The sequence below is a fragment of the Rhinichthys klamathensis genome, unplaced genomic scaffold (assembly GCF_029890125.1).
Source record: "Rhinichthys klamathensis goyatoka isolate OS25496 unplaced genomic scaffold, OSU_Roscu_1.1 h1tg000852l_1, whole genome shotgun sequence".
Taxonomy (NCBI): Eukaryota; Metazoa; Chordata; class Actinopteri; order Cypriniformes; family Leuciscidae; genus Rhinichthys; species Rhinichthys klamathensis.
Genome location: NW_026607225.1, coordinates 48,372 through 73,418, shown reverse-complemented (window position 1 = coordinate 73,418; position 25,047 = coordinate 48,372). Strand labels below are relative to the sequence as shown.

At 37.6% G+C, this 25,047-nt stretch overlaps 1 protein-coding gene across 1 annotated transcript in view; it reads right to left on the bottom strand.

Moving 5' to 3' along the window:
- Nucleotides 1-18,335, bottom strand: part of vaspb (vasodilator stimulated phosphoprotein b) — a 57,117-nt gene extending 38,782 nt beyond the window's left edge. The window contains exon 1 of the mRNA XM_056243852.1: nt 17,862-18,335. Within this exon, the coding sequence (XP_056099827.1) occupies nt 17,862-17,866 (5 nt within the window). The 5' untranslated portion in view covers nt 17,867-18,335. The remainder of the gene's footprint in view (nt 1-17,861) is intronic.
- Between the last annotated feature and the right edge of the window lie 6,712 nt (nt 18,336-25,047).

Sequence of the window (25,047 nt, the reverse complement as noted above, 5' to 3'; positions counted from 1 at the left end):
CATCCCAGGACACCAGACCAATTTATCTCAGGCTGTCCATTTGACTGCCGCACTTAATCTCAGATCCCAACAGCAATCTCAAATGAGAACACTTTTATTGTAGACTAAACAATGATTCTCATTCAAATGAGGCCTTGTTTACACCTGGTATTAAAGGGATACTCCACTTTTTTTGGAAATAGGCTCATTTTACAACTCCCCCAGAGTTAAACTGTTGAGTTTTACCGTTTTTGAATCCATTCAGCCGATCTCCGGTTCTGGCGGTACCACTTTTAGCATAGCTTAGCATACATCATTGAAGTGGACAAGACCATTAGCAGTTCTCAAACAAAAATCACCAAAGAGTTTCGATATTTTTCCTATTTAAAACTTGACTCTTCTGTAGTTACATCGTGCACTAAGACCGACGGAAAATGTAAAGTTGCGATTTTCTAGGCTGATATGGCTAGGAACTATACTCTCATTCCTGCGTAATAATCAAGAAACTTCACTGCCGTACCATGAGTGCAGCAGCCGTAATGATATGACGCAGCACCTGAAAATAGTTCCGTTGTGTTGACGGAAGGTAGCCTATTTTCAGGCGCTGCGTCATATCATTACGCCTGCTGCTCTCATGGTACGGTAGTAAAGTTTCTTGAAGCCTATTTCCAAAAAAAGTGGAGTATCCCTTTAAGAAGAGTTTTTGTCAATCCAATTGCAGGTAGACAATGCTAAATACAGGTGTAAACGAGGTCTAAAACGTTTTGAGTTGTCCACTTTCGACCACGTCCAGAGGTAATCGAAAACGCATTCGATTGGCTTGCTTTCGTAGTGTAGATGCTCATGTGGTCAAATGCATTCGAACAGCCACAAAAGACTGCCTACTCTCTGCCTATTGACCTAATGCGTAAACATTATGGGAAGCACGGTGGCCAGACAGGATTTAAACTTTGTCGGCTGAAGACAAAATTTGGTTTGAAGACAAAAACGTAATGTACCAAGCACAATGTTCTCTCAGCATTCCTGATTTCTTACACGCACTTTCAGAGTGAACTTGTGGCTATCAGACCAGAAACAAAAACTGCTCTACATAATTTTTTTCCGTCACCACATTTCGCATTAATATGTAAATTGCACAGGCTTATTTCGTCCATTTGATCGAAAGATCTGAAAAATCCCGTACATTTTACCCACACATAGACCCCATCCCCTCGAAGAAATCAGGGCAGAAGTGGTCAAAACTAAACTAAACTAAATGTTAGTTGATGAAAAGAGGCTTAGTTGAAAACTCTTAATTAATTGGTTGGTCGCAGAAAAAAAAAATACACAGGAAGTGGCGAAGTCACGCAGTCCGTGATCATTAACACAGCTGGTCCATGTGGTAATTACAGTATGTCGGGCAAGTAAATCCAATGTTCACCAATCATTCATCGACCTCATCATTTGAAACACATAAGTAGGAGCCTAATGTTAGCAACTTTACATGGCCGTTCACTCTAATGTTCACCTAGATAAATGCGTGCAATTATTTGGCACATAACATAAGTGTTCATGCAGAGGTCACTTGCATTTTTTCCTGATAACAGCGAAATTGTTGGTCAGATAAGAGTAATACATCATTCGAAACAGTAAAGGGTCTACTTTATTTGTCTTGTCTTGGAAATCACAATTGTAATTTAAAATATATGATGTCTAGGTTTCCATATCCAGGGGAGCCTTGTGATGGAAGTGATGCCACACACAGATCAACATTTTTGTAGAGATAATATGGTGCTATTGAATTTCTTAGCATCTGTCTAGACACACTCTGAGACATGAGATCTATGCTAATAAAGACTAAATCACAGACTCATTTACCACCAGGTCCATTAAACTCCATTACAGTCTCTCTCTCTCTCTCTCTCTCTCTCTCTCTCTCTCTCTCTCTCTCTCTCTCTCTCTCTCTCTCTCTCTCTCTCTCTCTCTCTCTCTCTCTCTCTCTCTCTCCTCTCTCTCTCTCTCTCTCTCTCTCTCTCTCTCTCTCTCTCTCTCTCTCTCTCTCTCTCTCTCTCTCTCTCTCTCTCTCTCTCTCTCTCTCTCTCTCCAGAGTGTGTGTTTAAAACGGTTGTTCTCTGCAGAACAGCTGGTTGTTATGACATCACCACCTGTGCAAGTGAGTATCAGTGTTGTGTTGTCTGGATTCAAATGCTGAAATAAATGTTCTTCAAACAAATACGATCGATAAAACAGAATGCATCACAGATTAAGGGCTATTGTTTGTGTAAAAAACACTCAGGGTCTACAACAACTTCCTGCTGTTAAAGAACATATCAAGACAAGCCACAGCAGACCCCAGTGAATAAATTTGACTGTTTCAATCAGGAGCTTTGTTGGCACCATGAGGCATCAGCTTTCATGTTCAGCTGTTCAGTAGATTAAGAGTCGGTTGGTTTCCTGGATGTCTATGTAAATCCGGCTCTAACGTTTTTTTGCTATTCCCTGAGCAACACATTTCCTTAATATGAGGGGTTAGATTTGAATTTCAAAAAAATGTAAACCATGACATCTAAAATGTGCCACCGATAACTTTTAAGTTCAATTTCCCCCCTTAAACATCAATCTCCTCTCACAATGATTTATGCTGATGCGTCAACTAACCTTCTAACCAATTAAAAGTACTGTGAATACAGAATACAGTACTGTGAAAAAGTCTTAAGGCCTGTTCACACCGGGACGAATTTCGCGCGCGTTATTCGCCGACGTTTAACGCCTCGTGACTAAACAATGGGCGCCAATGTGAGTGTGCCACGCGTAAAAGCGTCATTTTTTAAAAAACGCCTCGGGTTCGTTTTTTTTGGTTTGACGCGCCGCGTCAAAAACTATCCGACCAATGAGATTGCTGCTTTTGCTCACGTGTCTGGAGCTTCTGAAGTTACAGTAAAAAACAACTTGGGGGCGCTCAAACACAAAACAGTCTTGCCGAGCACACATACGTAATGGCGAAGAAGATATACAGCGTCTACACTCTGCCGGGAAGAAATAAGACGAGGAAGATGCAAGGCTAGATGAATGTAGAGCTGCTGGTCTTGTTGGTGTCTTTATAAAGAGACACCAACGACAATAAAGAACTATATGACAAACGCGACAAACTTGCTCTCTTCTTCTGAGTGACAAGCGAGTGTCAGAAGCGTAGTTGCGCAGCGCCACTTTGTGGACCGGGGTATTTCTGTTTTACATTAAGCGCCATCTAATGTCAGGTAATGAATTTGCATGTTCACTCGGCTCATCGTCAGCGAAAATCGCTTGGGTGTAAACACAAAAAACGCGTTGAAAAACGCTGACGAATAACGCGAGCCGATATTCGTCCCGGTGTGTACGAGGACGTTAGTAATTTCACAAAAAAAAATTAAGTCAGTTATTTATATCTTTTGCTGTAGTGTGTCAGTAGGAAATATCAGTTTACATTTCCAAACATTCTTTTTGCCATTAATTGTAATAATCCAGTGAGATTTTTGTATGCACAAGGAGTCTGACAATAGCCAGTATGCTCCACATGGAGATCTGATCTCACCATGGAGTCTGTCTGTGATTACATGAAAAAAAAAAAAAAAACAGAGACTAAATCCAGAAAAGCTATGGCAACGTCTCCAGGATCCTTGAATAAACCTACTAGCAAAGCAACTTGAAAAACTATGCGCAACTGTATCTAGAACAAAAGCTGTTTTAAACGCAAAACTATTACTAAATAAAAATATTAAGCAATATAAGAAGCATTATTGTGGTCAGTCATATATAACTGTAAAATAAAATTAAGTATTTAAGAAAAATAATAATATAATAAATATAGCTGAAAGCAACAATTTAAGGGGCCACGCACGCCCAGCACGGAGTATCAGACCAACTGCAAGTGCAACAATGAGTAATTAAAGACATTTTCTATTTTTTTTAATCAAAAGTCTTATAGAATCACCGGTAATATCATTTAATTGTTTATCACTTTTAACCAATTGGTGGCGCTGTGACCAAATTTATGAGGTGTGAAGTGGGGTGACATAAGCCGCGTTTCCAATACCCTTCAAATTGTGCAAACTGAAATTGCGAATTGAAAACACACCTAATAGAACCACGTCAATTTGACAAAAACACCCATATAATCGCAAAAAAGTTTTTACCCTCGCATGAGGTGGTTTTTCAGGCAATTCGAAAAAGGAATATTTTGCAAAACTGCAATGGAAACAGTATTTTCGCATTAAAAGATCACCTGGTCTACGTAAAATTCGATCATTCTTTAAAGATGAAAAGACAAAAGTATTAAGGGAATACTGGATTCTAAACAAACAAAGAAATGCCACAATTTATCAAGACCTTGAAGCAGAGAGGGAGAAACAGCTCATACGCGGACGCTCCCCAAGTATAAGGGGCTTGCCTTGCCATTAATGCTTGGATATGGATAACATGCCTACGTCTCCTTCGATTAAAAATAATGGATAGTGCAGTGACTGCTCTATACGTAAACCTACCAACATCCATTGCTATGATTTTTGGAATGACTTGTCACGAGAGGATAACATGGGTTAATGGAAATGCCCTCATTTCGCAATAGTTTTTTATCGATTTGTTGAGTTGATTTGTTTTGGCATCATGCCATCAAAAATGTTGCTTCATTAAACAATAATGGTTCGGTATATCAACACAAAAACATTATTTATTTATTTTTTCACTTGAATCTGGCGACACTGTCATAATTGGTATCATTGTTTTTGGTATTACTCAGGGAATCTATCAAGACCAGTTTCAATAAAATAGGCTAAATATATCAAAAGCTATTAGTGTTCTTAAAAATGTCATTACTTTTCTCTGCCCTAAAATGAGTACCTTCAAGGCATCATGCCGAAGAGTTTCATAACACCAATGCGTTCAAAAAAACATAACATTTTAGGCTACAACAAAATGCTTCAACGGAAAATGACGTCATAGAGTGCATTCGAATCGTCTTGAGCCAAGGAATCAGAGGAAATTTTGTTTTGTAGTCCTTACGGTTCAAACGTTATTAGCATAAACATTAGTGCAAATTTGGACAGTTAGAGGGTTTAAGTTAGAGACTCCAAGTCAAGTCACCTTTATTTGCATAGTGCTTTATACAAGATTGTTTCAAAGCAGCTTTACTAGGGCTGTCAAACTATTAATCACGAATAATCGCATCCAAAATAAAAGTTTGTGTTTACATAATATATGTGTGTGTACTGTGTATAATTATTTTGTATATAAATGCACACATGTATATATTTAAGAAAAATATGTTATATATAACATATATATATATATAAAATGTTTATATTTATATAAAATATACATTATATATAGGCTACATTCAGTCTATATACAGTATATACATGCAAATATTTCTTAAATACACATGCATGTGTGGATATTTATGTATTAAAAATAATTATACACAGTACACACACATATATTATGTAAACACAAACTTTTATTTTGGATGCGATTAATCGCGATTAATCGTTTGACAGCCCTAAGCTTTACTATGATAACAGGAAAATGATTCAATGATGCAAACAGTTCATTTCAGCTGTACAGCAGCTCTAAAAGAAAATAGTGTCATTGCTCAGCTGAAGTCAGGTCAGTGTTGATTTAGTTCCGTTGTAAAGATTTTAGTTTTCAGTTATTCAATTTGTTCATTTAAACTCGAAAGCAGTTCTGCAGAAAAACAGTGATGTCATCATCGTCATTGTCAGTTCAGTTCTCACCAAATAGCGTCAGTGCAGTCAAATCAATAATATAGTTGAATATGAAGATCAGATTCATCACGCCAGTATGGGGACGACGAAGCTAGTCATAGGTCTGTGCAGAGGACATGTCCGGTTCTTGTGGTCTTTGCTGAGGATCCAAATTTACCATAGTAACAGTTTAGACTGTCCTCTGTCTGTGTGCCAAATTTCATAACTTTCCTGCAAGCGGTTTTATTGGTGGAAAACTGCAGGGATCCTTTAAAGCTTCTCTTTTGTTGACAAAAGGGGTTCTTACAAGTTTGTGAAGATGATTGGCGATTTCTGTGTAACAAATTAAATATTTGGCTAATTTTATTGTGTATTCAGCTACGAGTAGAGTGTAGCTCTACACATTTTAACATACATCATTTCAGTAGAATATCAGAAATCAGTACATTATTTTGTTTTAAGAGAATTCCGAGCTGATAAATGTAGAATAGTTATTTTTACTTAAAAACAACTACACCCACAAGCGTTTCAGAAAGAATGAAATGGATGGATTTTGCCAGCATATAAATCTAGTGGATTCTGTAAGCAACTTGTGGCAATGCATGCACCTAATCTTGTCCAAGGGCTGTTTCACCAGCCATTCAAAAGCAATAAATCCGGATAATGAACCAATCAGCAACTGGCGAGGGCGTGACAGAGCCTCTGTAAGGAGGCCAGAGGCCCAGCTAAGCAGTGTGACTCTGGCCGAGCGCCAGGATCCTGTGAGAACAGAGGCCAACAACACGGAGCAAATACACACGCCACAGGGTGCAGGGCGACCCCTACTACTGATCTAACGTGTTAAATAGATTTCAAAGGACCTCTGAGACATCATATTAGATTTGAATCCAGAAAGAGAAGTGAGATTCTCAGCCGGGGGACTTTTTTTAGTAATATTGTTTTTATATTAACGCAAGTCTTTCAAGGATTTCCACAATTGCACAAATCCAAAACGGGTTCTCCACAGTTAGTGTAAGAGCGTAACAGTGACATCCCACTTTTGGCAATCCCTGTTACAGAAGTATTTTTCATATAGATTTAAAAAAATACCATACACAAAACCAACCCGCTCTGAGATTAATTATAACATTCAATTCAAAGCAAAAAGAAAAGTACAATACTGTGAACTTAAATTACATTATCAATTCAGAAATTATGATAAAAAAATATATATATTTTTAAATACCATTACATGTTTTTATATTATGATAGTATTATTTCTATGATTATATGTATACAAATATACAACTATAACCAAATAAATAGTTGTTTGAGAGTATGAGGAGACTTTATTTGCAAATCTTTTGACTGTTGGCCTTCTCTTTTGTATCATGGGTAGTGTAGTTCTTTACCAAAAATCAGACATACGTTTATATATAATAAATTCAATTTTGGCTTCTACAGAAGCATATATCAACTTTGACCAGCCCTAAATTTAGGTCTGTCTTCTTAATTGGCTGTGTTAATGTTATAGCAAAAAGCAATTCCTTTATGGACAAAAGGAATTACATTTCTACATCCAGAACATGACTGTTGATCCCTGACAAAGGACTCAATATAAATAGCTCAGTTGTTACAAGCAGCTTTGATGTAAATAAGCCATACATTGAAACATTTCATAATTTTTCTAAACATGCAGTGATTGCTTTAAGTATTGAGATTTGCATGTCCAGATCTGCCTTCATCTTATTCAAGGCAGATATTTTTCATATATGTTAAGCCATTTGAATACGTAGAGGCTCAGATCAATACGCATTTGAGCTTTCAATGGCTGCGGGTGATTCATGGTAAGAATAAGGGCTGCAATTCGAAAGATTTACGATGGGCCAGCACCATAAAAAATACCAAAGAGAATCAAGACATGTTGAGGCAAGAAAGACTGTAATTACGCAACCAAGTGTGCTTCATGACGAACAACACTTGAAATGAAACAGCCATTTTTGGTTTTGCTCATAACACAAGACTTGTGTATGATGATACACAAGTGGTGTATGAGGGCAAGTCCTCAACCTAAAGAATAATTAATGACAATCCATTGAATTATTGAAAATTACTGCACACTGTGCATAAGGCTATCCACAGTGTTAGGCAGCCAGCAGTTTCTCAACAAATAGCAAAGCCATTAGTTGGTAAGTACTTCAAAAATAGCAGTGTTACCTCACTACTAAGAAATGTAAAGCCATTTTTTTACTTCTGGTTCCTCTATGGTAGGCTGCAAGGCTCTTAATTTGGCAAAGTGATGTAATGTAGTCCAGATTTGTAATGCAGTTGAGAACTATTTTTCAACATATGCACAAGCACAAATATGAAGTATTCAACACCTCAAAACGTCTGTTAGCCAATCAGAATCATGCATTCAACATCACTGCGGTGCAAGTCATTAAGCTTTGCCTAAGATCCCCTTTAATGGTTTTGCTTGGCAGTGACTATTTCCTGCAAATGTTCTTCAACAAGGATTTACATTCAATGATGTCCACTTAGGGTTGATGGAGACCAAATGAGATACAGTATTTGACCTCTCCACACAAGCCATATGTTTAGATATGTGAGGAGAGAAAACAACTTTAAACATTAGCTCATTACTGTCAGTGTATCGTCCATCTATTATTACCAGCCGAAGTTTACCAGTTAAACATGCACTCTGCTTTTCTCCGTCAACCATATAGACTGATATAAACTAAATTTGATAAGCTACGTTTTGCCTGACACTTTAACTGCCAAAAACAAAGGTGCATCCATGCAATTTTGATACATCCCTATTGTCTATCTTGCAGTTAAATCAAATATCCTTGATTTTCCAAGATAACTTTTTTCCATACAATCCCTGTCAATATAATGTAGCGCATTAATATAGAACAGTGATTAAACTGACTTGGAACACCTTTCATTTAATCACAATCGAGTATTCAGACAGACCATGGTATAAATTCATATAACCCCCCCCAATTAATTATTTCTATTTATTATATATTAATTTACATTCATTACAAACAGTGAGCTTGCTGTGCCTGGTACAGTATTTTCTCTGCTCTCCTCTCCTTTTTTGCGTCCATCTTCAGCATGTCTCGTCTCTGGCTTCTGTTAACGTCCTGTTTACAGACTTCGTCATATTTCCACACAAATAATATTTTGGGAAATAGGAAATGGGCAATGCAGATTGTGCGCAAGTCTGGAACAAAATCAGCCAACAACAACAAAAATGGTTCTGATTGATGGCCAGTTGACCGGTGCATCTCTAATTGTCATTTCATGTTTCTATCTCAGCCCTCATCTTAATGTTCTGCTTTTACCCAGCACTCCAGATCCTTACTGTGTTCTTAACTTCTTAAAAGCATTAAGGATTTGCATAAATCGAATTGTATCCTGAGAGCTGCTGAGGTATTCATAACAAACAATAAATGCACCTTCTTTTAAGTCACATTGGTGATGGAGTAAACTGCTAAGAAGTAGCAGCCAGGCTACACGTAAAGTCCATCCAGTGAACTTAGGGCAAACATCTGCTCTGAGTTAATCAATCCATTCAATAATATTCAGTCAATACTGTGAAGACCCAGAAGACCGTTTTCCCCACAGCTGACCAACTGACACATTCATCCATACAATTGACAACATGACTTTACTTTGCGGTTCCTTAGAGCTAAACCAATATTTCAGCCAATATTCTGGTCAAACCATTAGCTAAGGGTGGAGGGGTATAAATGTTTCAACTGGTAAAGATTCTGCAGTACCATTTACACCACAGTATTTCCACGGCACATTTTATAAAATCCAAGCACTAACATATTTTAAGTACAACATAAATACACGTGTACACATCTTGATTATTACTTTCAAGAAAGTAAGTATTTTCTGACTGACACACCCGGAACTGATGTATTGGCATTGGATTTTTCAGAAAAAGCATGCGATCCGAATTTAGTTCCCTTTCGTGGCGTATTGCACTTGAACAGTCAGATCCACACAGAATTATGTCCGAATTATGTCCATCTTGGCAAGAATTCACTTAAACAGTTATGTCTTAAGTAGTGATGCACCAAAATTTCGGCAAACGAGAATTTTCATCCAAAACAGCAATTTTCGGTATCCGTTGAAATGGTTTCACGGGGCCGAAATCGTTGACCAAAACAATGATGTTTAATTGACAGCAAGTGTTCAATATCATTTCAGTAATTTTGTGTCCATCTCATTTGAAGATGTTTAAATTGATGTTTTATGTTCTATGGTTATATCAGCCATCAGTCTATTTTCAAGAAATCTGTCTCAGCCATTAAAAAACCCATTTTAGTTGACCCCTTTGTTCTACAATATCATTTCAATATCTAATGGTCTGTAATCACCCAGGATCATGAGAAATTAAATACCGGCAGCAGAAGGACCACACTGCAGCATCTGGCATGGGGCGCGAAGCCACCAGTGCCACCCTAAACCCTTTAGCCCGTAGAAGCGCTAGAGTTGAAGTCATTTAGATAAAGACATGCTGGGCGAGTCCCTCACAGTCATCAGTCTGATAACAGCAGTGAATCACAGCGCTGCCATTAATCAGACATGCACTTCCAGGATGACAGGCTGTGACAGAAATACACACAGGAACAAACTGGACTGATTACACAGCAAGTGTGGAAAGCCAGCTGCGGACCACCTGTGCGTTTGTGTTTTCACATAAAGTTGAAGGGTGCCATTTCAGCTCCACTAGGGGCACCAAACAGAACTGCAAAAACAATGTTTTCAATTTCAAAAATGTGTGTGCCATTGCTTAGACAAAACAGACTATCGCCATAACAACGACACGCCATAACAACTCCACTACACTTCCTTTTACACTCCTTAAAGGAGTCATAACCTAGTAACCTTGGATACCCACGCTCTATTATAGTCTTTCAGGCCCTTCTAAAAAAGAAAAGTGGGAAAAAAATAAACACAGAGCTCCTCTGATCCTTATTTCTGAATGCATTATTGTCTCGCGAGATCTGATGCGATATTTTGGATGTCGTGGACGGTCATTTTAATAATGCAAATGAGGGGCGCGTTGATTGGTGGCAGGAAGGAGGGGGCTTGACACCACAGGTAACTTCAGCATATCATTCCAAAATGACATCATGGTGCAAGTTGTGAATGAACCCGACCTGGCCGCGACCCATGGCCGCGACCTACGGAATTCAACCATATATGTTTGAGCCAGACTCTAAACCAGAGCTGGAAACGGAAGATATAGAGTCAATGGAAGGACGTCTACATCAACATGTCTCTGAATGGTAGAGACAATCATTTTGACTGAGATATACATTAACATCAGTAACGAGCTAAAAAGTTTGTTGCTATTTTCTCCCACATAAGTTTACCTTTTATTTAATGTAGATTACATTAACGGAGATGTAGTCCCTGATTGTTGGAATGGCACCTTTTTCCAAACGTAGCTTCGAGGCCAACTTCGCCTGATATTGCCCCAAATTTGTAAAGGATTCCTGTGTAAAATGTTTAGGGCAGACACTTAACGTTGAGCCAGTTGATAGGGTTGTTGGAACAGCGTCATTAAAAATGAATTTCATCCACTGGTCCCTGGTAGTTTGGTCCGTTTTTGGTAGAGAAAACACATTTGAATGTTGATTCTGGCAGTCAACCACAGAGCAACTCACGTGTGCACTACATTTCTGCATTTTTCTTGACTGAATATGAGGGGGAGAGGGGCAGGGCGGACTTCCTGCAGCATAATGTCTGCGGTGTCCATATATGGTATATCCTGCCCCGTCTTGACGTCAAGTCGGGGGAGAAATTAAAATATATCGTATTTGAGTGCGCGTGCACGTGGGCTGGTTTACGAACCCTGGGGTAAACAAACGCTTCACTTTTGAATATCGGCTTCCCGGTCAATGTATAATCGTTAGGCAATCATAACATACATTGATTCTCGTGGAAAAGTGAAAATTACAGGTTATGACTCCTTTAACAAGATTTTCCTCATTTTGACTTGTTTGGGATGCGTCTTCCTCTGTATATTTTCACATTACTCAATGTTTCTACAATGCTCTAATGTGTAAATATTAGGGGTGTCACGATTCTCCAAATCCTCGATTCAATTAAATTTTCGATTCGATTCTTACATTTATTTTTTTAAAGCCGAAACCGGCCAATCAGGATGCTCTCTGTCTTGCATGCGCTTCATGAGGCACATACGCAAGATCTCTCGCTCTCTCCCGTGCGCGCGCTATACGGTTTGGAGCACAGTTTTTTCTGTCTCGCATGGAGATGGTCCTCAATGCAGTACATGAAATCCACGGGGAGGAGTCGGATCCAGATCCAACTCCTCCCACCTTACATATACCTAAACCTACCCATCTCCGCCCCCTGATCCCTAAACCCACCCCTATTCCTACCCATCTCCACCCCTTGGATCTTGATCCGACTCCTCACCGTGGATCTCATGTACTGCATTGAGGTGCTACTGCTCGCATGCGCGATTGCGCGCTCTTGCTCGCTCGCTCACTCTAGATTCCGGGATACTGACTAATTTGCGGCCATCAGGGAGCCGCTATCCATATGCGGGAGACTCCAGGAACTTCCGCGAGACTTGGGATGTCTGCAAAGTAAACTGTGGCTTTTTTGAAGCGCGAACGTTGTCAACATAACTCACTGGAAATCCAAAAAACTTACACACCTGCGACTTCAATGAAATAGGAGGGGGTTCAAGTTCTGTTGATGGGTCTCCTGCATCTGCAGTTGCCATGCTATCTTTTGAATGGCTGTAGCTAAGTTAGAGGAGGTTGACCATAGACTCCCCAGATAGCACACATACGTCTGCAAGATGTCTGTTCAAGATCACTTCATCTGGAAAGCATCTGCTGTTTACTAACATCTGATAGACATCTTTAAGATGTCAGTTTAACATACATTTTAAATCATTACATCTTAAAGACATCTTCTAAACGTCTATTTGACATCTGACAGGAAACGTCCTATAGACGTATTGCAGATGAGCAAACACTCTAAAATATATGTCTTCCAGATGTAAACACACATCAAATAGACGTCACTTTTCAACACACGTGTTTTTTTCCCGCTTGGCACGCCGACCAGACGTGACATGGGGGCGTGGCAGCATCGACGATTCAATTTTTTAATTCGATCGATTCAAAAAAAAAAAAAAATTCCGATCGATTTCGATTTAAGATCGAAATCTTGACACCCTTAGTAAATATATTAAAACCAGTCCTCATCACTAATAGTCATGCAAATATATCTACTGCAGTTGAAATGGTAAAGCAATCAGTCAAATAAAATAAAAAATGTTTTACTGTATAACAGAATTTCATTCTGTCCCCGTCACAAATAAGTTTTAAATGTTCTAACTGAGGCCATGTCCACACTATGGGCGTTTTAGTTTTAAGTTTAACACGGCGGTTTAAAATGAAAACAATCCTCGTCCATACTGACGTTTCCACTGCGTTTCAGAAAAGATCTCCGTCCACTATAAAATGCAGAGTTTAACTGCACAATGGCTGCTAAAAAGAACTACAAAGTCAGCAAAGCTTGCAGTTCCGTCTCCATGTTATTGTTTACACCGTCAAGACTGGTCTGTTATTGTCATCTTCCAGTAGCATTATGGTCATTTGATAGGAGCTTGACGAATCAGGGAAGGATATGCAATGATCCAGAGGAGAGGAGACCCAATCAGGGAGCGAATGTGGGCAGCCACGCCTTCGTTTTCATAAGTCTCCGTTTTGTTCTGTCTACACTAAAACGCAACCCAGGGGTTTTCAAACTGAAGCATTTCCAAAATCCTCCGTTTTCAAGTGTCAAAAACTCTGGAGTAGCAAAAGTTATGGGTTTTAAAACGAAAATGCAAAAGTGTAAACAAGAGCCGTAAACGTAGCCTGAGCCCCCCGGTGACTTATTTTAGAATGCATCACCTTTTTATTTCCATGGCAATGCACCAAGCTTGTCATGTGACACACCGCAGCCACAATAAAAGCTATATAGAGTACGAAGAATAGAGTACACTATAGTTACCTACACAATGTTTATCTAAAGTGAATAAATCACGTCTTTACGTCTGATATTTTCAGCATCTGTGGCCTCACTATACAAGAACACTCCACACATGAATTTCATCTGCAGAGCTGCTCTAAGAGCTTTTCCAACCCAATCTCATGAGACAAATTTCACGAGGTTGTTATTTCACATTTTACAAGTTCATATGATTGACATTCAGATAGTAATTTACACCGTACAAATTCATGCAAAATCACCCCCAAGTAAAAATGTACAATTTTAAGAGAAACGCATGAGGGTCTATATCTATAACCTCATTTGGGAAAAAATTAAATGGAATTTTGGAACATAATTTAATTTTCATCTGGGAACATTTCGGATTTCATAGGGCCCTAAACAGTTAAGTAATTCTTGAGCCACTCAAGATTTGGAGCCTGTTCTGAGCCACTGGTAAATTACATACTTCAATTTTATAAAGGCTACGTTCAGACTGCATGCAAATGTGGCCCAAATTCGATTTTTTTCCTCACATGTGGTTCCGACCCCGATCTGTTTTTCTCATGACAGTGTGAACAGCACAAACCACATGGAATCTTATATTTTCAATTCGACCTCAGTCAGAACAGTTCAATGGAAATTCATGCGACTTTTACGTCACTCTAGAGCCACATTCGTCACAATTCTGCGCTCATGGGAGTCACTTCAAAGATTTTACATATACCCGACATTACCAAGACAGTTGTGAAAGCTGTCAGTGGAAAGACAGTGATGTGTTAGAACTAACAATTATTACAATGTCACATAAACAAGAAAAACATGTGGGCTCGTTTCATATTTTTTTTTTTAAATCTGCTCTTTTTTCGCATCCTCGTCTTTGTTTTTTAGATTGCCTGCGCATAAATTCACTGGCTTCCGCGGCAGATCACACTATAAATAAACGCGTAATCGCTTACTTTATGCCCTCCGTGTTTACTTCCGAATGACAGCGTGACATCATCTTATAGTTTTTTTTGCATATACAGGTCAGTACAGGACCAAATGATCTGTTCACACTGGATTCTGATATTGGCCACATTTAAAACAACAATGTGAACAGCTATACAAGAAAAAAAAGAAAGAAAAAAAAAATCGGATCTGAGAAATAAATCGGAATTGAGCACTAGGCTTGCAGTGTGAACGTAGCCTAAAGAGGACCATGTATAGTGTTTGAATAACCCTGGAACTTTGATTGTTCTTTGTAATCTTAACCCAGGGACTGCAGGTCAGTGACTTAGCCTGGGTTCCCATGAATTCAATACCGGGCTTCCCAAATAACAAGGTCAGTTTGAGAAACCATTGTTACATTGGGTGGCCTGGCAAAATTCAAAATGAGGCGCTAACCGCTCCAATGCATTCTGATGTTGACGTTCCACATCATGACAGGACAATAAACTTGTAAATGTGACAACATTCCATTCTCCATCTATTATGCAACCAGACCCGACACATTAAACTCATGGTTGTGCGCGCGTACTCGGCACCTTTTGCTTGAACCCAGCAGGCCTCCCTGAGCCAAGTTTCCTGTGTGTCACAATGGCAACATGGCATGAAATGTCACCCTCCAACATGTTGCCTGATAACGTCGCTGAACTGAAATTTGCATAGAAATGCATGGCTGAGGTTTTAGAGCGTATATGCTTATTTAATGCACTCTTATTTCGGTGCGAGACAGATCTAAGAGTTGCGTTGACGAAAACCTGTCAGGCAGGTTGCTGTTGTTGTTTACATAGCAAAACGAGTGTTTTACATTCTCAAGATGTTGGAGGAACATGTTGGTGCTGGCGCTTCCCTATTTTACACAAAACTGGATGGTTGCCCAACACAGTAGGAAGTATCTGTCCACTTTATAGAATCTGGAAAGCTATTTCCTGTTGCCTTGTGTCACTTGGATTTCTTGTGATTATTTGTTGTGTATTATATGTGGTGTGCTATTATTATAAAGCATATTCTAGCTGTCTTTAACAAAATTTTGCTTCATTGTACAGTCCTAAAGTCTGAGACCAAATTGGGAGAAAAAATATAAAACCAATCAATGTTTTTTGTTTTGTTTTTTTAATAAACGTATAATGAAGAAATATTTAAGATTCTGTACAACAGTATTCTACACTATTCTAATATAAACTAATTTGTGACATACAGACCATTAACTCCTTTGGCCTTTGTACAGATGGTCAGATTTCCTTGCGTCAGTTCAATCACAAAATAAAACATTTCAAATCATGCTACAAGATAATATGACCATCAGGTTTTGTTTATGTCAGTTTGAGTGAAAAATGTGTAGTGATTCTTTTTTTTTTTTTCAAATCTGAAAAATATGTAGTGTGTTTTTGTTTATTTTAAGGCAAGACCATGGGCAAGACATACAGGCCGCAAAAAAAAAAATGTATGCATCAGTTTGAGATTTTGGGATATTTCAAAAAGTGTTGTTTCAAACTAGTGGAAAGAAAACATCCAGAAATACACTTTTAAGTGTTGATTTTATAGCACTTTATCTATTTGCGTCTGTAGATTTCAATTACAAAACGTATTTAAAGGCTGTTTTCTCAAAATGAAATCTCCACTTCAGCAGCTCTTAGCCTACATACACCAAATGTAACACTTTCATTCCTATCCATAACCTGAAGGTTTTTACAGAGAGGTTTATTAAAAAATTTACCTGATTTTATACATTTTATTCCTAAAAAAATGGCGGAAATGTATTGTTTTCTGGCTGAAATGTATTGTTTTTCTGGCTGTTTTTCACCCGTGTCTTGTCTTAAACTAAACTAAAAGTGCCCTTGAACTCTATAACTGCAAAACTGCTCAGGCCGAAGCAGGATGTGGAATTATCAGGCTTCAGTGCTCTATACATGGCGCAAATGTAGGTTAGTTCCGGGTTCTGCCCTGACAGTCAAATTACAAATCCAACTATGGCAAAGGATTTAGTCTTGAATATTAAGTAGGATGTTTGACGTTCGCTACTGGGTGAATGTCCCGTGACCTAATTAATATTCATGAGCCAAACCTTCCCCACAGTAGGATTTTTGAATTCGCGCCGCGGCCAACTCCCAGAACAGAAGGAACAGGGAGGGCTCACAAAAGAGGACTGGCTACGTGTTACAAAGGGCCAATTTACCGGTTGACAGCTGCATTTTCAACATGCACAATATACACAACTTCGTGCACACCGCCTGGGGATACAGTTATCGATACTAGTTCGTGTAACTGTGTGTTTTGTAAAAAGCCATTAATGTTATTCAAAAGATCACATCTAGCGCACAAAGCAGGTGCACCTTATTTTAAAAACTACTTTCAGTTTAGGGAAAATCGATTTATTTGGGTGTCAACATAACTGTTCTCTTTGCTTTATCAGAACATTGTAATTAAAAAAAGTGTAAAAATAAATAAATGTGTAAATAATCTGTATAGGCTATACAATCGTGTGTTTATTCAACATTGCACTATGTTTGTACAGTAAACGACTAATTATTGACAAATAAATATTTTTTAGAAATGTCAGCATTAAATTCTTTCTAATAAATACATTGTAGGCTACATATTACAAGGCTAGTAAGTAGCCTAATGGCAAAAAATTAACTGAAAAATTGCCAAACTTGTTTTTAAAGGGATAGGCCTCTCTAACCGAACACATTTACGCTATTTAAAATGTATAGCTTTAGATGCCAAAATGCTGTGTTTTTACAATTAATGACATTATTCGTTTGACACAATGTTTAAAATCACCTTCTCAAAACGGAAAGGGAACCTATTTGGAGAAAAACTCATTCAAACTCAAAGTATCTCCAGAGAAATCAGTGCAAAATTATTAATAAATGTCCAGCTCCATTCAGCAATAGAGCAACGCGAGAAAGAACTCTTTGGCTGTCAAAGCCACGCAAAAACGGACGAGCTGGAGTGTGTAAACGCTCCGAAAGGACACACTTGCTGTGATGGTCCCCCACCTCCAGTAGGTGCGAGTAACAGGACAGAAAGTGAGTAGGCTAACAGACCGAAGTCCCACATGCGGCCTCAGTCATTATCCATACTATGCGTTACATTGTAGCGCGCAAAACTAAGTACACACAAAAGCGAGGGCAACAAATGTGCTTTGACGTGCTTTACCTCATTGTTCGACGACAGTGCAGATTCCCTTCAGATGTAAAGCCGAACTTCCAGAGGCGAAACCCAAAGAGAAAACGACGAGATCCTCATGGATAAACCCACCGAGGGTTTTGGTGTTTTTGTTTAATCTGTGGGAAGAAGGATAAGCAGCACAGCTCGATGATTTCCTGGTTGAGGAGTGAAGGAGGGGGTTGGAGGTGAAGTGTGGATAGAGTTGCTACTGGAGCTGGGCTTGTGTCAACTCTAATCAGTATCCTGGACTCATGTCTCGCTCCGAGCAAAGTCTACACATATTCCGCCTCATGTCCTCGTCTCCATTCGTGCGGCTGTTTGTAAAATATGGAAGCGGTTTTCGACAAACTCCTCTTGTTCGCCGGTCGGTCTGTTAACGCTCATTCGCGACCGAAGCCCAACCTGCTCCTCAACTCTGAGGAAAAGCTTTCATTCCTGTCTGTCTCCCCCTCCCGAGCTGAAAAACAGCCAGAGAAATATACTCATCCACTCCCTAGCGGCCGAGCTCCATTACTCCAGCCCTGCGTTACAAAGCAATATCTGCTGATGGGAATGATACGATGAATGTATACTTCGTTCTGACTGGGAAAAAAAAATAATTTAATCTTCCATCTTTAAGTGTGTGATGTACGTCACTATTCCCACATTCTGTAATATGCTCAAATGTGAAATGTGAATTGTTGGAGTGGGTTTTATGCTGTGTTCATTTTCAAAAAGGTACTTTATTGCAGTGATTTTTGACATGGCTACCGTGATAATACCATAAAGTTTTCGCATTTCACATAATATATGGTATATGTGATTAAAAATATATAGATTTAATTGGTCATAATAGGCTAATTGATCTTATTTTAATGTTAGAAGATCAACAGTAATGTTTATGTTTAAAAAAACTAATAATTTAATAACAATATATCTAGATATCCACCTTCATTTACCTACATCATTATGATTTGATTCTTAAATTAATTTGTCACATTTAAAACTATTTCAGTTTATTTAGTATTTTTAATTTAGACAAATCTATCTATCTGTCTGCCTGTCTGTCTATCTGACTGTCTATTTATTTTGATAGTATCATATCTCTATCTACCTCTCTATCTATATATCTGTCTGTCTGTCTTGCTAGCTTTATCCAGCTTTGCATGTTACTCAACGTGCTCGAAATCATGGAAATCAGGTAACTTCTGAAAGATTACATCTAGTTGTGAAGTAATATAAATTAATGTGTGTAGGCTATACTATATGTGTATATACAGTATACAATTATAACTTAAAGTGACAATGTCTGTCCACACAAGTCATTTAAATTAAAAATGGAAAATTGAGCAAAATAGCTTGCATATGCGAAGTTCAAATATATTAATTTACTGTTTTTTCTGGAAACATGGAAGATATCCAACCATGTGTCACATCTGCCACCTTAGTGACTGTTTGGCTGTCCCGCTCTCTCTCTTTCACACACACACACACACACACACACACACACACACACACACACACACACACACACACACACACACACACACACACACACACACACACACACACACACACACACACACACACACACACACACACATATACATACATGTCTGATTATAAACCATCCATAATCCTGCTGTGTGCAGTTTACATCACTTACAGACCTTTTTTAAAGTAAACATTTGAAGTAATTATGTACGCCTTTAATAATTACATAATCAGATTTTCGGCCTGTCAGACGTGTCATTTTGGTTCAGAGGAGAACACTTGAGAAAAGAGAGATGTGCATCTATCAAAAGACCTTTTGTACATCTGTAGAGTGTGTTTGTGCATGTGTAATGTGCATTATACACATCTGACTGCTTTGATAAGCGTCTCAGCTAAAAGGAAACTAGTCAGTTGTAATTTTAGGCTCACCCCTCCTCCATTGAGCCACTTTTACAAGCTCCCATTCTGGCTCTGCTTGCATGGCACAGATTCACAGGATAGAGCCTCGGACTCTGTGGCCTATAACATTCTTTACACTTGCACAGTCATGCTTTCAAATGCAGACTGCATTCAAACACGAGACAAACAGAGCAATGCATTAAAGAATAAAACACCACCAGTATAGGATCCTATGCATTTGTGAGTGTGTTTACCAGAGGCTGACAACAAGCAGGAAATTCTAAAGATTTTTTAAAGACATTCTGGACGGAGGCCAAACAGCACTGACCTATAGGTTATGACACTAAGCAATGTATGAGCAATCACTATTTCGCGTGCAAAACAAACTTAAAAAGAAAGAAGAGTCTTATTCTACTCTTTAAACTTTTTTTACAAAGTCATTTTCAAAGCTATTGTACATGTAAATGATACGTGGTTACATCACGTCACCTAGTGGACAGTCTTGGGCTGTACATTCACAGTATAAGCCATTTTGTTGTTTACCACTAGATGGGGATGTAAGTACATAGATAGCAGAATACAGTCACAACAATAGCCTACAGAATCTCTAGTCTCTATCAGGAGGTAATATCACCGAGCTCAGACATTAACCAGCACTCATGTCAAAACTGCCACTAAAAGTGACAAAGGAGGACATTTTCCCGTAGTGATTTTCTCGGTTTTGTTATGATAGGCCTATATTTCTTTTCACCAAATTGTATTATGGCTTTAGAGTCTCTGCAGAACTTAGTGACCTTGTACGTTTGCTGAAAACATTTCTGTTGCTCAATGAATATGAAGAAAATACTCATAAACAGATAGAGATAGACAGAAATATACTATCAAAAACAGATAGATAGATAGATAGATAGATAGATAGATAGATAGATAGATAGATAGATAGATAGATAGATAGATAGATAGATTAAAACAATTGTTAGATATATTAAAATGTGCTGTGACTAATCAACATAAACAGTCATTTTATCATTTATTCTAAAAAGACAAGAGCATCTTCCTCCACCATAGATTCAACTCATAATTCTAAAAAAAATGGCCAAGTTTATTTCGTTTTAATATATATTGTAAGGTCTATCTATCTATCTATCTATCTATCTATCTATCTATCTATCTATCTATCTATCTATCTATCTATCTATCTATCTATCTATCTATCTATCTATCTATCTATCTATCTATCTATCTATCTATCTATCTATCTATCTATCTATCTATCTCTGTTGATCTGTGTAGATTTATTCAGCTTTGCATATTACTCAAGGTGCTCAAAATCATGGAAATCAGGTAGCTTTTGTATGATTACATTTAGTTGTGAAATATAAATGAATGTGGTATCTATAAAGTGGCAATATGTGTCCACACAAGTCATTTAAATTAGAAAAGGAAATTTGAGCAAAATAGCTTGCATATGCAAAAATGAAATATCTTCAAATTTACTGGTTTTCTTCGGAAACGAAAGATATCCAACCATGTGTGTCACATCTGCCACCAAAACAGCATGAGAAATCATATAAACATTTATTCTAAAAAGACAAGAGCTTCTTCCTCCAGATTCAACACATTTAAATTCTAAAAAAAAGGGCAAAGTTTATTTCGTTTTAATGTAGCCTATTTTATATGGATAAAATATTAAGCATAATATAATAATGTTAAAGATAGAAATCGATTTTTTGTTATCATAATATCAAAACACACAACAAGAAAACATCCTAATATTATAATATCGGGGTCCATGTAATTATTTTTCTCTCTCTAAAATATATATAGGCTATATTCAAACAGAACACGTTTGAAAATATTTTGATTTTTTTATGTTTCCTTAAACTAGGCTACAACACAAGTAAATTACAGAATTTAATAGATATACAACTGTGCGTAACAATGAGCAGGTAACTAATGTGTTGTGCGCACAAACAGACAGAGAGAGATAGTGTGAGCGCACAGGATCAAGTGCGCACAAAGCAAGAAGGCAATGGGTGACGGTGTGTTCATCATGACTGTGCTGTCAGTGTCACCCTTCGGCTCCCCGGTGCGCACCTGATCTCGCGGCTGCGGAGCTGCTTGGAAACAAACTGCGGAGTCTCGAGTTACCGTGCGCGCGATCGATGGCTGATGTGAGAGCCCCGCGCGCCGGGCGACAGTATCGCGTTGCGCGCGCGGGGGAGACTGAGTATCGACGCGTGACCGATCACTATCATAATCACACTTCCCCTCTTATCGCCTCAACTTGCTGAATAAAACATAGCGCTTTCCTGCCAAGAGCAGTCACCCCGAGCAAACTTATTCAAGTTCATTTCACACACTCTGAGAAAAGAAAAAGAAGAGAAAGATGAAATGGGAAAATACACTGAAAAAAATCACTTGGAAATTGCTAGTAGCCTACATTTCGCCAACATTTACAAAGAAACGGCAAGTAACATAATGAATTAAACGTGAAATGTTTAGTAAAATATAGGCTACTCCAATAATCTTTATTTTATCTTTATTAACTTCGAAAAATCATGTAATTGGGATCATTCCTGATATGAAGCATCTTCTGAAATCTCTAAATTTAAAATGAATATGCTTGTGTTGTAGTTTCAAAAAATACTTTTTATAAAATAATAGCAGACTTTCATAAATATGCTTGGCTCGGGCTCAAGAACGTACAAACGCATGAAAATGTTTCCATAATTTCCATCAAGTTCAAAGCCACATCGAGGGATTTACAAATCAACTGATAATATTTTACTGATATTTCTGCTGTTTTCCCACCAACAATAATGTCAGTTTTTGAGAATGGTGATGTCGTTAAGGAACGTTTTTAACATGATATGTTTGAAAAATTTCCATTAGAGAAATGAAATGAAGATTCGCCTGGAAAACTTATAGACATGTTTCGTGAGTTTGTATTTTATCCAGTAAATGGAGACAAATGTGATGGGAATATGTAAATTCATGCAGTGATAGCCAACTAGAAATGACCCTGTTGGAGGCTTAGAGCTTCACATGGATGTCACTAAGCAGAGAAGGCAGCGAAATTATTTCGTTTGTTTCAGAAAACAGCGAAATAAGTAAATATTCCATGAACAATTTCAGGCACTTTGTATTGATTTTCTCTCATAGATATGTGATAGGCTTATCCAACTTTCTGGAGCTTGCACCTAACACTTCTCACTTGCATATTTATAAAAAATACAAATAAAAACTAGATCCATCATTGATTTGAGCTCTGCGTTTTAACACAAAAATTCCGTTCCTTTCAAAAATATACATGCAACATATAGTTTCCCCTAAAATATCAGTTATTGTTTAATAATTATTGTTATCTAATTTTAAGAAAACGCTTTCTTTTGTAATACATTTTTTGTGGCTAATACCAAGATGCCACATTTTGCAGGAGACATTCTGACTTATTGTATGCCTTCATATAAAACTAATCAATGTGCATTTTTTTATTGTTACTAAATGCAGAGGCCCCAAAGGACACTTGAGCATTAAAAATGCAGTAAAAGTTGCATTTATTTTTAAAGAAACGTTCAAATGTAAAGTTTTACAAAAACACAATTTCAAGTGATAAAAAAAGAAGTTAAAGAATAGAACTAATATGCCTGATTATATTTTATTGGCTTTATTGGTATCTGTGGTTCATTAAAGAACCTTTAACATCTATAAAACCTTTCCATTGCACAAAGGGTTCTTTAGAACTGTTCACTGAAATGTTCTTTAAGGGAACCAACATGATTCTTCTTCTGCTGCAGATTTTTTCACAAACCAGACCATTTTTATTTTATTTTAAGAGTGTTTGCAATATTAATTTGTAAAAGTGTAACATGGTTCAATACACTGACAATTCACTTTGATATTGTTAGACCTGTAAATCACAATATTTATATTTTGCAAAAACAGATTTAGTCATTTTAGCAAAAAAGAAGAAAAAAAAAGTTTTATTTTACCCCACTGCTCAAAATGAAGAATATTGTGACATTGTGGCACAATATTGTTAAATGTTATTGATTATGTTAATGTGATGAACTACACCTCTGTCAAGAAAACTGATTCTGAACATTTGTTTGCAAATGATGCCACATGGTTTGATATTTTGTATGTAATCTAATGAGAATCAGAAATGTGGCTTCAATATCCAAATACTTTTGGGACCAATATGACATGGCAGGTTGAACAGGTAAGGAAAAATTCCCCCAATTATTTCCTGTTCTGTGGTATGTTGGTATATGAATATACCATGGTCAATTTTTTAAAAGCTTTTACACCTATTTAGAACAAGAACTACATTTTAAAAATGCTGCAGTGCCAAATGAAGATATTGGAAGTTTAATTCAGATCTATGTGTAGTTCAATAATGAGGGTGTGTTTTTAACTGGACCATCAATGATCTGACTTTAACTGTGCCAAATGCAAAAGGCCACGACGGATCATTTTCCAAAAGTTCACTTTTTAGGATATTACGTTTTTCTCTTTCTGCCGAGCAAGGATTAAGTATTCACTGCTGAGAGAAGAGTTTTCCCTATTTATGTCTTAAACGGAACATATCAAACCATGATCCAATAGACAATTCCCCACAAAATGACTCAAACATGACCAAAACATTGCAGACCTAAACCAGTAAATCTCAATTTCGACAGCATGATGATAAGACCTCAGGCTTAAGCGTCACCTGTAAGTCATGACTGTAGTTTTCAGAGCTTCAGGCAAACCCACACACAGATCCAGGTGCAGCGGCCCAGGGGAACACGGAGGACAGCGGGATGAGTGTCTCAGGAGCCTGGGAAAAGCTCATTAACTCTATCAGAAACAGACACACTGTTAATGGTACAATAAATATTTTTTTCTTTACCCTTCCGTATCTTTTGATACTAGATACCAATTTAGCATTTGTGAAACTGTATGAAACAATTTCTTACATTTTCTAAAGAAAAAGTCTGTGGTTTAATGGAATGTTACTATGCAAGATAGATTTATGGGATTTTTTTTTTTTTCTCATCCATTTATTGTTCCCCAGGCATAAACTCAGCACTAAGACATGAAATAGCAAACTACTTCTCAACAAGCTGTACAATTTGAGGTATCTTTAATGTTTGGGGTCAGAATTGTATACAGAACAATATTTCCTATTTCAATATATTTCAAAATGTCATTTATTCCTGTTTTAGCATTACTCCTGTCTTCAGTGTCACATGGTCCTTCAGAAATCACTGAACAGAAAGCTGAAAAGAAAAGCATTATTTGAAATGGAACATTT